Here is a 12929-nt window from a genome sequence, read left to right as displayed (position 1 = left end):
AGAGAGAGGAGTGCCTCCCATGGTCGATGGCTGTTGTTGCAAGGGGTGGTGGCTGGTCCGTAAGCACTCCTACCTGCGGGCGGACAACGTCGTGGCCGACCAGCGCGCTTCAAATCGAGAGCGCGATATGTGTCATGTTGTGAACCTCCGACACAACATGAATCGTGTTTGCAAACTTTCGAGCGAGCGCAACATTGATCATGTTGCAAATAGTCGTCAGCTACCAACGCAAACCACGATTGATCCAACGATTCTGAAGACTATCAATTCAGTCTGTGCGTCAGTCGGCCGACGTATAGCAGTCGCCAAACTGTTTCGTGGTTTTCATTTTTTTTCCTTCTGGAACTACGATTTCTTCAGGGATGCACACAAACTTCCTACTCCCTCCGTCTGAAAAAATTTGTTCTTTAATACATCTATTTGAGGGATAAATTTTTTTGGACCGAAGGAGTACCACATTCAATTCAATCGTCATGTCTATAGCGATACATACGTGCAGGTGGGCGAGTGTGGGTCGGTCGTCGGTGTTGGTAAAGGTGGTACGGCGGGGCATGTGACGGACGGTGTGCAAGTGCATGCGATGCGATGGAACGGGAGCACGGGAAGATGGTGTGCGAGGAATTACGGCCGGCCGCCGCGTTCAGTCGTCCGGGGCCGTTGGGCCGCCGGCCTACTCCCCAACCAACCGACCCACCCTCTAATCCCGTGGTGCTGAACCCAGTCCATACACCATCTCAAGAGTCAAGATCTCCCTGTCGTCTAGTCGACCGAAACTCTCTACACAACACATGGTGTTTTTTTTTCTTTTGCCCTCAAAAAAAAACATGGTGTTTTTTTTTCCGATCAACACATGGTGTTCTTGTCTGCGCACGAAGGATCACACCGCAGATAGTACAAGTTTGCACGTAATTCTAAAATTGCAAAACAAGCTTCTTTTTTGCCGGGGAAAATGCTAAACAAGCTTAGAGCATCTAGAGCCGGACCTCTCAAACCCGTCTCATACACCCGGCGGGACGCCCGGTTACTGTCCGGTCATAATTTTTTGACCCAGACGCCCCCCAAACGGCCCTCAAACGCCCAGGACCTGGCCCACGCTGGCCCACCCGACCCCACATAAAATCCTCCTCATCCGCTCGTCGGACCAAACCCTGACCACTTCACTCCCCACCCCTCGACTCCCCTCCGTCACCCAAGCTCGTCTCTGGCTCCTTCCAGTTGTCTCTGGCATGGCGGACAACGGATCCGAGTCCTTCACCTCTAGATCCGTCGACCCCGAGCTCATCCCGCGCGACCCCGAGGAGGAGATGGCCGTCCGGCTTGCGCTCCGCCGCGCCCGGGAGGAGGCCCGTGGACGGCTGCGCTCGAACTCCATCCGTCGGGAATCCATTGCGTCCGCCTAAATGGGGCATGTATCCGGCACTAGGGCGGCCATAACTGCCTCGCCGGAGGCCGTGCGGTACGTTTGGCGTCCGAACGCGCTCGTGGACGCGCAGCCCCTCCGGTGGTATTGGGGACGCACCATCGTCCCACGAGGCCATGGCACGGCGTGCACGCCATGCAAGGCACCGGGTGCGGGAGGCGGCGACGGACGTCAGCGAGGCGGAGTCGCATTCTCCGGCGCTCTGTATGGCGCATCAGTCTGGACGCCGCAACCGCATCGTGGTGGACATCGGCGGCTCGTCCCCGGATGGATCCATCATCGATCTGACGTCCACTGGCACCGTTCCGGTTTCGGTCTTTGACAAGGAAGAGTAGGGCATGGGAGAGGGCGGGGCCTTGAGTCCCGTGAGTCAGCTCGTGTCCTATGCCCTACCCTACCTTGCCAGCGACCGGGCCAACACTCTGAGGAGCGCAGCCGACCGCCGGACATGGCCAGGGCGAAGCCGGGCGAGCAGGGAGCGGAACCGGACGAGCTCCGCGTAGGTTTCACGTTGCATGTAATAATATGGATTTGAGATTTCTAATTTGAGATATCCAGATGTGGCATGCGTTTTTTGAGAAGTGGTCGGTAACTGTCCGCGGACGCGCCCGAGCGCGTCCGCGGGCGTTTGAGGGGTCGGATTTGCCAAGTCCGAGCTCTTACACCTAAGCTTACATGTACAAGATCATACTACAAGTTCCTCTCTTTTTTACAGGAAGATCACACTGCAACTAATTACTCCCTCCGTTCATAAATATAAGATGTTTATAATCTTTTTTGAATTAAATATAGATGAATACGTTTTAGTGTGCTTGTTCACTCATTTTAGTCTGTATGTAATTCATATTGAAATATAAAAAAAATATAAGCTGGGAGTACAATAACAGTATTTCAGAAGAGTACAAGAGTACATTCGTCGGAACTAAGAGCAGAAGAGTAGTTGTGCCAGTGTTTTTTTAACATAAGAGTTGTGTAACAATATCTTTTTTTAAGGCAAGTGTAACTTCCTCGTTCATTACTATAAGATGTTTTGAATATTTGAATATAGACTAAAACAAATAAACAAACACACTTAATGTGTCTATGTACATTTGATTCATAAAAAGAAATAGTAAAACATCTTATAATAGCAAACAGAGGAGGGAGTAGTTTGTAGCTGCAGTTTTTTTTTAAGGTTTGTTTATAGCTTTTCTTGCATGGTAATACGTTCTCATTTATATCATAAAGATTATAGTACAAGTCACGTACCCACCGACCTGACAATACTAAAAAGACGACAGAACGCTAACCCTTACACAAAGGAACATCAACCAAGAAGGAAAAATACAATCAGGATCGAAGAATCCTCTGAACTTGACACCAACATCCATCACCTGCCTCTGGCGCCACCATAGCAGCCACCAAAGAGAAAAAAAAATGACGGATCACTTTCTCACCTGAGCTCGACGCGACTCTATCGTTGATATGCAGCTTTGCAGACCTCTAAGGTGGCTTACCAAAGGTGAAATCATTACCGTTGAACGAGTCAGACCGAGGCAACACCTCGGACGCTCCATCAAACTCCAGATCTGGTACCGCCATACGACTAAGACGTCGGAAGATAAAACCATACCTGTCATCCACAAATAACAAACCCAGCACAGAATCCCCCATCTTCTAGATGGCGTCGACGCATACAACAACCCGCATCCGCTCCTGGACTATCTTCCAAGCTCCACGTCGGCGCTAGAGCAAATGCGTCGCAATGACGGAGCCCGAGGACATAGGTCCACCACGAGGATGCCGTTGCCACCACGCCATCTTTGCTTGAACAGACTGATTTTTAAATTCATTCCCAACCATAGGACTAATCGCCTCCTCAGGGAAGAATCTTTATTCAGCGCTGGCATCGCCGCCGTTGAAGCCAGGATGATGAACAACCTAAAAACCTGGCCTAAAAACGATCCACACGCGGTGGATCCGGCGACCCCCTCACCACCGACAACCGAGGTCGTTGGCGGAAGGGAGCTGCCGGAGGACCGCGCTGGAAGGACGGCCTCTCCTGGCGGCGGCTAGGGTTCCATCCGCAGGCACCGAGAGGGAAAAAAAAGTGGGTATGTTTGGAGTTGTAGGTTCTTTTTTTTTTTAGTTGGTTTGGAGTTGTAGGTAGCACCGGTTAACGACTCGGCTGGTACACACAGAGTCCTGGGCCGTGACCACGGAGACCCGGTCCGCGTCAAGACGCTGCATCCTCCTCCTCCTCCTCCGCCTTAACGCCCGCATAACTCCGGTGGGCCCGTCCCGTCCGCCCAACGCCCCACCGGCCCGCACCGCCGCGGGATCGATCTCAAATACGCCTCCCCTGCCTGCCCCTTCTCTCCCACCCAGTGTCTTCCCCCTCTCCCCCTCCACACCACCACCACCACCACAGGTTCGAGGGGAGCTCGCCTCGCCTTGCTGCCTGAATCCACCAGCGGAGGGAGCATGAAGGTCTCCGTCGTGTCCCGGAGCGGCCGCGAGGTCGTCAAGGGCGGCATCGAGCTCAAGGACTCGGTACGCGCCCGCCCGCTCTTCCTTCCGCGCCGTGGGCCGGGGGAGGGTTTCGCCCTCCGCTGCCCGGGGTTTAATTAAGATCTCGAGACCGGAGTTTCCAAGCTCGGCCTGACCCTTCGTCCCGTGGTTCCCGTTTTCTCTGCAGGCCAAGGTCGCGGATCTGCAGGAGGCCATCCACGCCAAGAGTAAGTCTAATCACCTCTTCCCTCCTCCCCGCCAACGCCTTCTACTTCCAGATTTGAGTTCAAATCCGAAATATACGATGGGTTCACTGGATACGCTGCTTCGGTTAATTGCAGCAAGCGCGTCAGTGTGCACGAGCTGAACCTTAGTACTGTGTTTGGGTCATGTCTAGTTCTTACTGCTTAACATCACATCAGTGCAGTGAATGTGCTGTAGCCAGTGTTTTGCCCTCCTTGCTTATTTGCTTGACCTCATCTGGTACTGGTAGGGTCCTTTTGATCACTACACTACAGGTTGTTAGGATCTTGTCTAGGTGGGAGGGAGTTAGCCGTCCACATCCACGCACTCACAAGCTTCGTGGGACCTTTTTTTTATTTCTTAAATACAAAATTACACTTCCGCATGAGTATTTCAGTTAATTGCGGTCACATTATTTGTGTTTCTTGAGAAGGAGAAGTTATAGAAGGATATTAGCGAATTCAGATCACGGACTTGGCTAGGTGTCGTTTGGAGACTGGTTTGGGTTTATATTTCATAATTTCAACTGTGTGTTAGAAAAAAGAACAATCATGACACAGGGTGTTATGTGGATCCCTTTGAAAAATAAAACAAGTTGCTGCGGCAAGCTAATAATGTTTATTGGTACTCTGTTCTCTGTTCTAAGCTACTTAATCTGAAATTTCAACCTTTGGTTACATTTAATACGAGAAGTAAATAATATGCAACAAGTCTCTCTTTCAGTACATGTTTATGTCGCAAGGGTTAGTCATGATTTTCTTGCTTCTTGTTGGGTGAAACTGGATGTTCTTTTTTTGTATGTTCTGCATTTATTTTCTATGCAATCTCCCCCTTTTCTGTTGGTCAAGTTTGTTTGAGATGGTCTCGTGATTGTTTATCATATATCTTAGCCTGATGGAGAAAGTATGTACTATGATGGTTCCTGAGCAACTTAGTTTTCTTTAGGTGCCCCCTTTTTATGTGTTCTTCCTATTTGAGCATCTAATTTTGCTATGAATTAGTGGAGACTGTCGCTGAGCAAAATTTCCGCTGCTTTGGTGATCAAGAATCTTATATTACTTATGGTATTTATTGCCAAGTTTGTAGGCATCACCTTATCCTTTATAACCTTTTCCAGACCCACAGAGCTACCATGTTAGCTTATTTACTTGCCATCCTGTAATCTTAAAGTGAGGCTTACACACAGTTATTACTCATGCTGGACCATTAAAGCAGATCTGGTGCCATGTGATTGAGTCAGGAGACAGATCATCACATATGGTGATGCAGTGTACTGTTTAATGTATGAAATGCCACCAGTCTGAACTTTTGAGCTGCAGAATAGAATATTATAATCCTGATGGTGCGTGCGGCTCAACTAAGAAACAATTCTCCTGAAACATAGTGATAAACCGATAATCCACGTCCCGATCTTGGCAAATATGTTGGAAACTTTGAAAATAGTTCCATCCTAATTCTGCACCCTTTCCACTTTTACTAGTTTGTTTTATTGTTTGTTGCCATAAGTAGCTCATGTTTCGACATTGTCTTCAAGCAGCACTTCTAATTCTGATCATACAAGACTAATATAGTTACTTTACTGCCAAACTAAGTGTAGCATGCCCTGCTAGATGCATACTGTTGCTGTTCTGCTTTTGAGTCTGCACCATAAGCTGCTAATGTTGAGAACAGTGTTATCATTAGATCTTCCCTATGCATGAAACTTGTTTCTCTGCTATTGTTCAGAACAATATGAATGGGCTACACTGACATGATTGATCATGTTTTTGTTTATGCTTTCTTTCTCTATGAAGAGCAATGGTGTATGAGTTGCTAATCACTTGTGTTTACACCATGCAGCTAAGAAGTATTATCCTGCCAGGCAACGGCTCACCCTCCCTGCACAACCTGGAAAATCTGGAAAGCCAGTTGTCCTCAGTCAAAAGGCCAGCCTATCGGAATACTGCGAGAAGGGTTCCGGGTCCCTGACAGTAGTCTTCAAAGATTTAGGCCCGCAGGTCTACTACAGCACGCTCTTCTTCTGGGAATACGTCGGCCCTCTTATCATCTACCCCATCTTCTATTACCTGCCTGTCTACAAATACTTTGGATATGAGGGAGAGCGGGTCATCCACCCTGTCCAGACCTACGCCATGTACTACTTCTGCTTCCACTACTTCAAGAGGATCATGGAGACCTTCTTCGTCCACCGCTTCAGCCACGCGACATCCCCCGTGTCAAACGTCTTCAGGAACTGCGCCTACTACTGGACCTTTGGAGCCTACATTGCCTACTACTGCAACCACCCTCTGTACACCCCCGTGAGTGACCTGCAGATGAAGATTGGGTTCGGCATCGGGGTCGTGTGCCAGATCGCAAACTTCTACTGCCACATCCTGCTGAGGAACCTCAGGAGCCCGACCGGCAGCGGCGGCTACCAGATCCCACGGGGCTTCCTGTTCAACATTGTGACGTGCGCGAACTACACCACCGAGATCTACCAATGGCTGGGGTTCAACATCGCCACGCAGACGGTGGCGGGCTACGTCTTCCTTGCTGTGGCAGCGGCTATCATGACCAACTGGGCCCTTGGCAAGCACAGCCGTCTGAGGAAGGCAAGTGTACCTCTTCTCTTCACGCTGAACTACTGAACAAAACCTGTGAAAACTGCATGAATTTACTGACATTGCGTCTTGTGCAGCTGTTCGACGGGAAGGACGGGCGGCCCAAGTACCCTCGCCGATGGGTGATTCTTCCACCATTCCTGTGAAGAAGACACGGTGCCTGCAACGCCAGCATCTGGAGATTCAACATTTGTTCTGTTCCAGCGTCCGAAAGTTAAAAGCCATCAGTCCGATTTCACACAAACATTTCCTACTAATCGTGCCTTGTACCAGCTGTCAAACCTCAATTATGTAGTCCAAATGCTCTTATCCGAAGGATGTAATTTCTTATCCTATTGTTGAAAAACTTCCTCTGGGGTTTATTTACGCCGCGACGAGTTGTCGCTGTCAAGTCCAACCTTAAGATGGTTCATCTGATGTGTCGGCCCGTGCTCCATTCTTCATGCCATTTTGATGCTTTATCATCATTCCTGCCCATGTCATCTTACTTGAAGTTTGACAATGTTCATATGCTTGCTTGACATTGCTGTGTGTGGTCGGTCGTCTACAAAGTCATTAGAAGAAGATGTCAATTAGGGCACGCACATTACAAGATGATCTGTTGGTTAGTTTATTTATGGTTGGTGATGGCATGGCCACTCTGCTTTCTCTGCCAGTCAGCTTCCCGGTGACTTGTCAGCTTATCTTATCACCACCGGTCAATGTTGTCTCTCTCAGAAATAAGTAAATAAATACTAGTCACACAAAACCAATGATATTTTTTCTTTTCTTTTGTACTCCAAATATTTTTTCTTTTCTTTTGTACATACATGCATGTGGACATTTACAGAAAAGACCTTGATGTGGCGGTAGCCAGTCAGACTGGAAGAGTTCCTTCTTGCTGACCATCATTTTCGAGTGCTGCCTCGCTGTCGCCGGTCGTCTGCGACTGCCGAGCGACCTGCACGGCGGTGGTACTTGTCGCCGGTCAGCTGGAACGGAATGTTTCTTCCAGAATCCAACAAGGCCCTAGCCAGATTTCCTTGCACTATCTGAGTTGACAGAAAAAAAAGGAACAATTGACTTCTTCAGCCAAACAATTATCTTTGCACACACAGCCATGTGTGGATAGTGTGCTGTGGGGCTGAATTTTCGCAGCAATTCCAAGGGCATCATCTTCAAGTAGTAGGACTCAAAGAGCAACTCTAATGGGGCGATCCATTTCGTCTGCCGCCGTCCGTTTGGGTCGGCGCGGACAAAAAAGAGGCCCAACGCGGCGACCCAAATCCAAATGGAGTCCGATTCGCGTCCGAGCCGACGCATTTGTGGCCCAAATTTGCGCCCCCAAATGCGTCGGCGCGGACGCGGAGCGGACGCCACGCGTGCCTTCTCGGTGTCCGCCGCGGCCCCACCTGGCGGTCGTCCAACCGCCCGCCACCTACCTGGCCAGCTTAATTTATGACCTCAGGCCCACACGTCAGCGACGTCGGTCGTCCTTTTTTAAGCCGACCGTGCGGCGGGGCCGTCCTCATCCAGCCAGCCCCGTCCCCATCTAGCCACACTCGCTCCCCCGTCGCCGGCAAACCCTAGCCAACCCTAGCCACCCCAGTCGTGCCAAATGGGGCTCTTCTCCGGCGCCGGCAGCAGCAGCAGCAAGGCCAAGGGCAAGTCGCCCGCCACCTCCTTTCCCCCGGAGTTTCTCCCGCCTCCGCCGGCGCCAGCTCGCTGTCCCCTGTGAAAGCCGAGCCGGAGCCGGAGTCGTCCCCCATCGAGCGCTACTCCTGGACGGGAGTAGTGCGCGAGTGGGTCCGCGCGCCGCCGGTCTTGGTGGGGGCGACACCGAAGCAGGAGGCAGCGTACCTCGAGCATTGGCGCCACATCCGGCTGGCCGAGGAGCGCCGCGACGGCGAGTACCTCGAGATGCTCGAGCGCGACGCCGAGGCCGAGCAATGCGAGGCCGAGGAGGAGGCGCGCCAGGCCGCGGCGGCACAGGCGGCCGCACAGCCCGCGCCGGCGCCGACACAGCCCGCGCCCGACATGAACGCCCTCTGGAACTCGGCGTTCTCCTGGGCCGGCCCTGCGCCGACGCTCATCGACCTCACGGACCCCGAGGACGACGACGACGACGCCTAGGGCAGCGCGCCGCCTCGTAGTTTAGTTTATTTTTAGTTTTTATTAATGCTAATGTGGAGGCGTGGACTCTCGCCGGCCTTCGTGGCCGGCTTTAATGTATAATTATTGCATTTTTTTCTCGCGCTGTCAAAAATGGGTCGGGTCAGCATTGGGCGCACGCGCCGACCCAAACGCGGAAGCAGACGTTCGTGTCCGCCTGGCCGACCTAAACGGATAAAAAAGGACAAAATCACTGTTCGTTTGGGTCGATCCGTTGGAGTTGCTCTAAGAGTTTTAGATTGATAGTTTATGATTTAGCCCAACCCAAAGATGCTACTATTGTATTAGAAGACTAGTAGTACTGGCAGTATGGACAAGTACTTGGAAGATGCCGCGGCATTGGACTCAGGATCGCAAGGTTGTCACTCGTCCTGCGACAGTGAGAGGAAGGGATACTCCACTTTGTGACGTCTGGGTACGGGGCTGACATTCGAATGATTAGATTATCATTACATCGGGATCCTACCGGTTTTTGCTGCGTGCCATTTGTCCTCCCTAGATCACACTGCACTTCAGTTAGATGGGGAACTGGGTTTACTTGTCAATTGGAATGTTTGCCCACTGCTGACACTAAATGACCGCACCCCCCCCCCTCCGCGTTTGAACCTGTACGTGCCTCCTTTTCATGGAAACCGGTGCTTCATCCTCATTTCGCCATATCGAATTATCGACACTTTTGTTAGAGAGCAAAATACTCCGGTCGGCTCGGTTCGTTAAACTAAATGACACCCCGCGCGTTGCTGCGGAAATTTGTTGTTGATTTTTGAAATAATATCCACGTATCAAAGAAGACAACAATTTAAATAAATAATATGATATATTTCATATATGGCTGATGATTTAAAGATATTACTACACTACAGATTGCTAGTATAGGGCCTAAACTGCAGCTTTTAATTTTTCTCAGGTAACTGAATTAACTTAACCAATAGATTATTGATGATGTATAGCATTTGGATTGCATGGAGACGAATATTGTATAACAGAAATTAAAATCCATAGGTATAACAGAAAATAGTGACTATTTGTCTTAGAGACATATGAGGAAAATCATTGGATTGAAGAACCACCTGTAGGCTATACACTCGTTCCTCTTCAATAGAAACCTGGATGAGCGGGGCAGAATAAACGGACGTATCAAGAAAGACTGCAGCCTAGCACAGAGAGCAAACACGACTTCAAGGGCTGCAGATGTATCATGGCCAACACAGGCGGCACCAGATTGAGATGGGTGTGAAATATCAACGTCGTTGACGATGGTAGATCACAACAATGAGCCCAGTTGCTCTACACAATTTCATACGGAAATTTTATCAACATTCCATAAATCACAAGGAATTATTGTTGCTTGTAGTAACCCTGCGACCTGCAATGGAAAATAAAATAAGAACTTTTGGTACAATTGTGTGGTTCATATGTGATTCCAAGCAGAATGAAAAGAAAAAAAATCTCGCGGATCCTTGTTGTGTGGTAATACCACCAGACTTCAGTAGTAATATCACAAGTGTGAATAGTTGTTATAGATCATTGTCAAACAAACAACTGAAACAATAATGCGTTCAAACGCTGAACCCATCAACTGATGAAGACTGAAATTTGTGCTCTTCTATAAACTTCTGATAAACCATCTGTTCGATTGTTAACTAAGGGAGGTATACAACAGAAAAATCAAGAAACACTCTCTTGTAGACGAAAATTAGTGGAAGAAACGACTACAATCGGTGGAAAATAAACAACTAAGATCGATGGCAAAAAATAAATACTGAAACAATAGTACGTTCTGGCACTAAACCAATCAACTGATTAAGAACCTTTACTTATAAATCACGTGGAGCTTTGCAACATACTACAGAATTAGTGGTAGAAATAATGCAGAGTTAAGAAGTACTCCCTCTGTAAACTAATATAAGAGCGTTTAGAAAACTATTTACAGAGGGAGTAGTACAAAGTAGAGGAGCAGCTTGAGGACCTTGGTGTTGGTCGGCCAGCAACTGAGGAACCGATGAAAGAGTACGTAGAAGCTGGAGGACCCTGATGCTAGTTGGCACTCTGTTGGGGAACCGACAGAGAACAGTGTCCGTGAAGGGAATGAGACTGGGGGAGCGGCTGATGAATAGCTTGAACTGCTGCACAGTAAGCTTTCGCCCTATACCAGCCTTGTGGAGCTCGAACTCCTACCTCACCATGAACTGGTGGACGCCTCCAGTCCGAGGCTTTGCCGTGGAGGCCGATGTGGCCCCGTCAGATCTGGACCGTGCGACGGGAGAACCTGACGACCCCATCTCGAATCACACGGGAGAAGGGTGTCACCGGAGCAGCTGGCGTCGCCGCTCCTGGATGGGCACCGGCTATGTGCCCTCCCCGTCAGACCTGGACCATGCGACGGGAGAAGGCGGCGGCCCCATCTCGAACCACACAAGGGAAGGCTCACCGGGTACCCCTTAAGTTGGATCAGCCGGTGGCGCCGCTCCTGGATGTGCGCTCACTGCCTGTCGTATCTCCGGCTCGGCGGCTCTGCAGATTTTATGAGGATGGGGTGGCGAGGACGGCTGGTTTTCCGACTTCCACGGTTGCCGGTAGGTGTGATTCGGCTGTTACTTTTGGAAACGAAAAGAAACAATGAGGTGACGCTTCATTTGTGGCTTCGTACAGCCCAGCCCGCTGAGTTAAGAGGGATTAGCGATGGTGCTGTCAAAAAAAAAGAGGGATTAGCGATGGAAAACCATGGGTACGGTGGAGGATTAGTGCTGACGTGGCCGCACGGGAATGGATGCTGACGTGGACAGCTTGCATGTTGAAAGAATTTGTAGTAGTGGGAAACAACTTCTTAAGAATGTAAGAGGTTGAGTTTGACTTTCTGCTCAGTTTTTTTTTTCGGAAAAACTTCCAATCTATTCGTCTTCAATCATGGCAGTACAACGAACACCAGAAATAAAAATTACATCCAGATCCATAGACCACCCAGCGACGACTACAAGCACTGATTGCAAGACTTAAGTACCCTGCTAATATGTGTGTATGTGTGTGTGCACGCGCATGTTGATAAATACTACTCCCTCCATTCTTTTTTTTATGAAGTTTTAGACAGCTGATATTGAACTATTTTGGACGATGTCTGAACTGTCTAAAACGCCTTACAAAAATGACAGAGGGAGTAGTTAAATACAATCTTAATTAATCAACCTCACGAGTAACTTGAGGTAACCAGCTTGTTAGGCTCGTTTATCTTAACAAATGGAAAACGAGAGCTAGCTCGACTCGTTAAGAAAACAAGTTTGGCCCGAGGCGAGCCGAGTAGCTCACAAGTTTTGAGTTTTATGTTCATTGCTGCTGAGTAAAAGTTCATTTACCGCCTCCATTTTTCATATTTGGAACTACTTCCTAAATAGTCTATATATTCTAGACACTAAAAAAACAATAACACAAGTATTATGCCGAGCAAGAAAAAGATATCGCTAGATATCCTTATCACATATGCGCAATTGAGTTTCGTGTGATATATGGCTTTGTGACAAAGAACAAGTCAATACAAGTTCACCATGTATGGTTTGTTGGAAATATGCCCTAGAGGCAATAATAAAATGATTATTATTATATTTCCTTGTTCATGATAATTGTCTATTGTTCATGCTTTAATTGTGTTATCCAGAAATCGTAATACATGTGTGAATACATAGACCATAACATGTCCCTAGTGAGCCTCTAGTTGACTAGCTCGTTGATCAATAGATGGTTACGGTTTCCTGACCATGGACATTGGATGTCATTGATAACGGGATCACATCATTAGGAGAATGATGTGATGGACAAGACCCAATCCTAAGCATAGCACTAGATCGTGTAGTTCGTTTGCTAAAGCTTTTCTAATGTCAAGTATCATTTCCTTAGACCATGAGATCGTGCAACTCCCGGATACCGTAGGAATGCTTTGGGTGTACCAAACGTCACAACGTAACTGGGTGGCTATAAAGGTGCACTACAGGTATCTCCGAAAGTGTCTGTTGGGTTGGCTCGGATCGAGA

The 12929-nt window shown here is 48.7% G+C and overlaps 1 protein-coding gene across 1 annotated transcript; it reads left to right on the top strand.

Annotated features, from left to right (window-relative positions):
• Positions 1 to 3667: 3667 nt before the first annotated feature.
• Positions 3668 to 7173, top strand: LOC123077157 (very-long-chain enoyl-CoA reductase). Its single transcript, XM_044499371.1, has 4 exons — positions 3668 to 3952; positions 4098 to 4137; positions 5993 to 6747; positions 6834 to 7173. Exons 1-4 carry the CDS (start codon positions 3884 to 3886, stop codon positions 6900 to 6902), a joined length of 933 nt encoding a protein of 310 aa, XP_044355306.1. The 5' UTR covers positions 3668 to 3883; the 3' UTR covers positions 6903 to 7173.
• The last annotated feature ends 5756 nt before the right edge of the window (positions 7174 to 12929 follow it).

This window comes from Triticum aestivum, chromosome 3D (genome assembly GCF_018294505.1).
Source record: "Triticum aestivum cultivar Chinese Spring chromosome 3D, IWGSC CS RefSeq v2.1, whole genome shotgun sequence".
In the NCBI taxonomy this organism is placed as follows: Eukaryota; Viridiplantae; Streptophyta; class Magnoliopsida; order Poales; family Poaceae; genus Triticum; species Triticum aestivum.
Note: the sequence above shows the minus strand (reverse complement) of the source record. Positions and strands in the feature narration are given on the sequence as shown.

Excerpts from the sequence above, each read along its gene's own strand:
- LOC123077157 (XM_044499371.1), top strand. The coding sequence starts at position 3,884 with ATGAAGGTCTCCGTCGTGTCCCGGAGCGGCCGCGAGGTCGTCAAGGGC. Across the intron at positions 3,953-4,097 it reads GCATCGAGCTCAAGGACTCG|GCCAAGGTCGCGGATCTGCA; the intron begins GTACGCGCCCGC and ends TTTTCTCTGCAG. Across the intron at positions 4,138-5,992 it reads GGAGGCCATCCACGCCAAGA|CTAAGAAGTATTATCCTGCC; the intron begins GTAAGTCTAATC and ends TACACCATGCAG.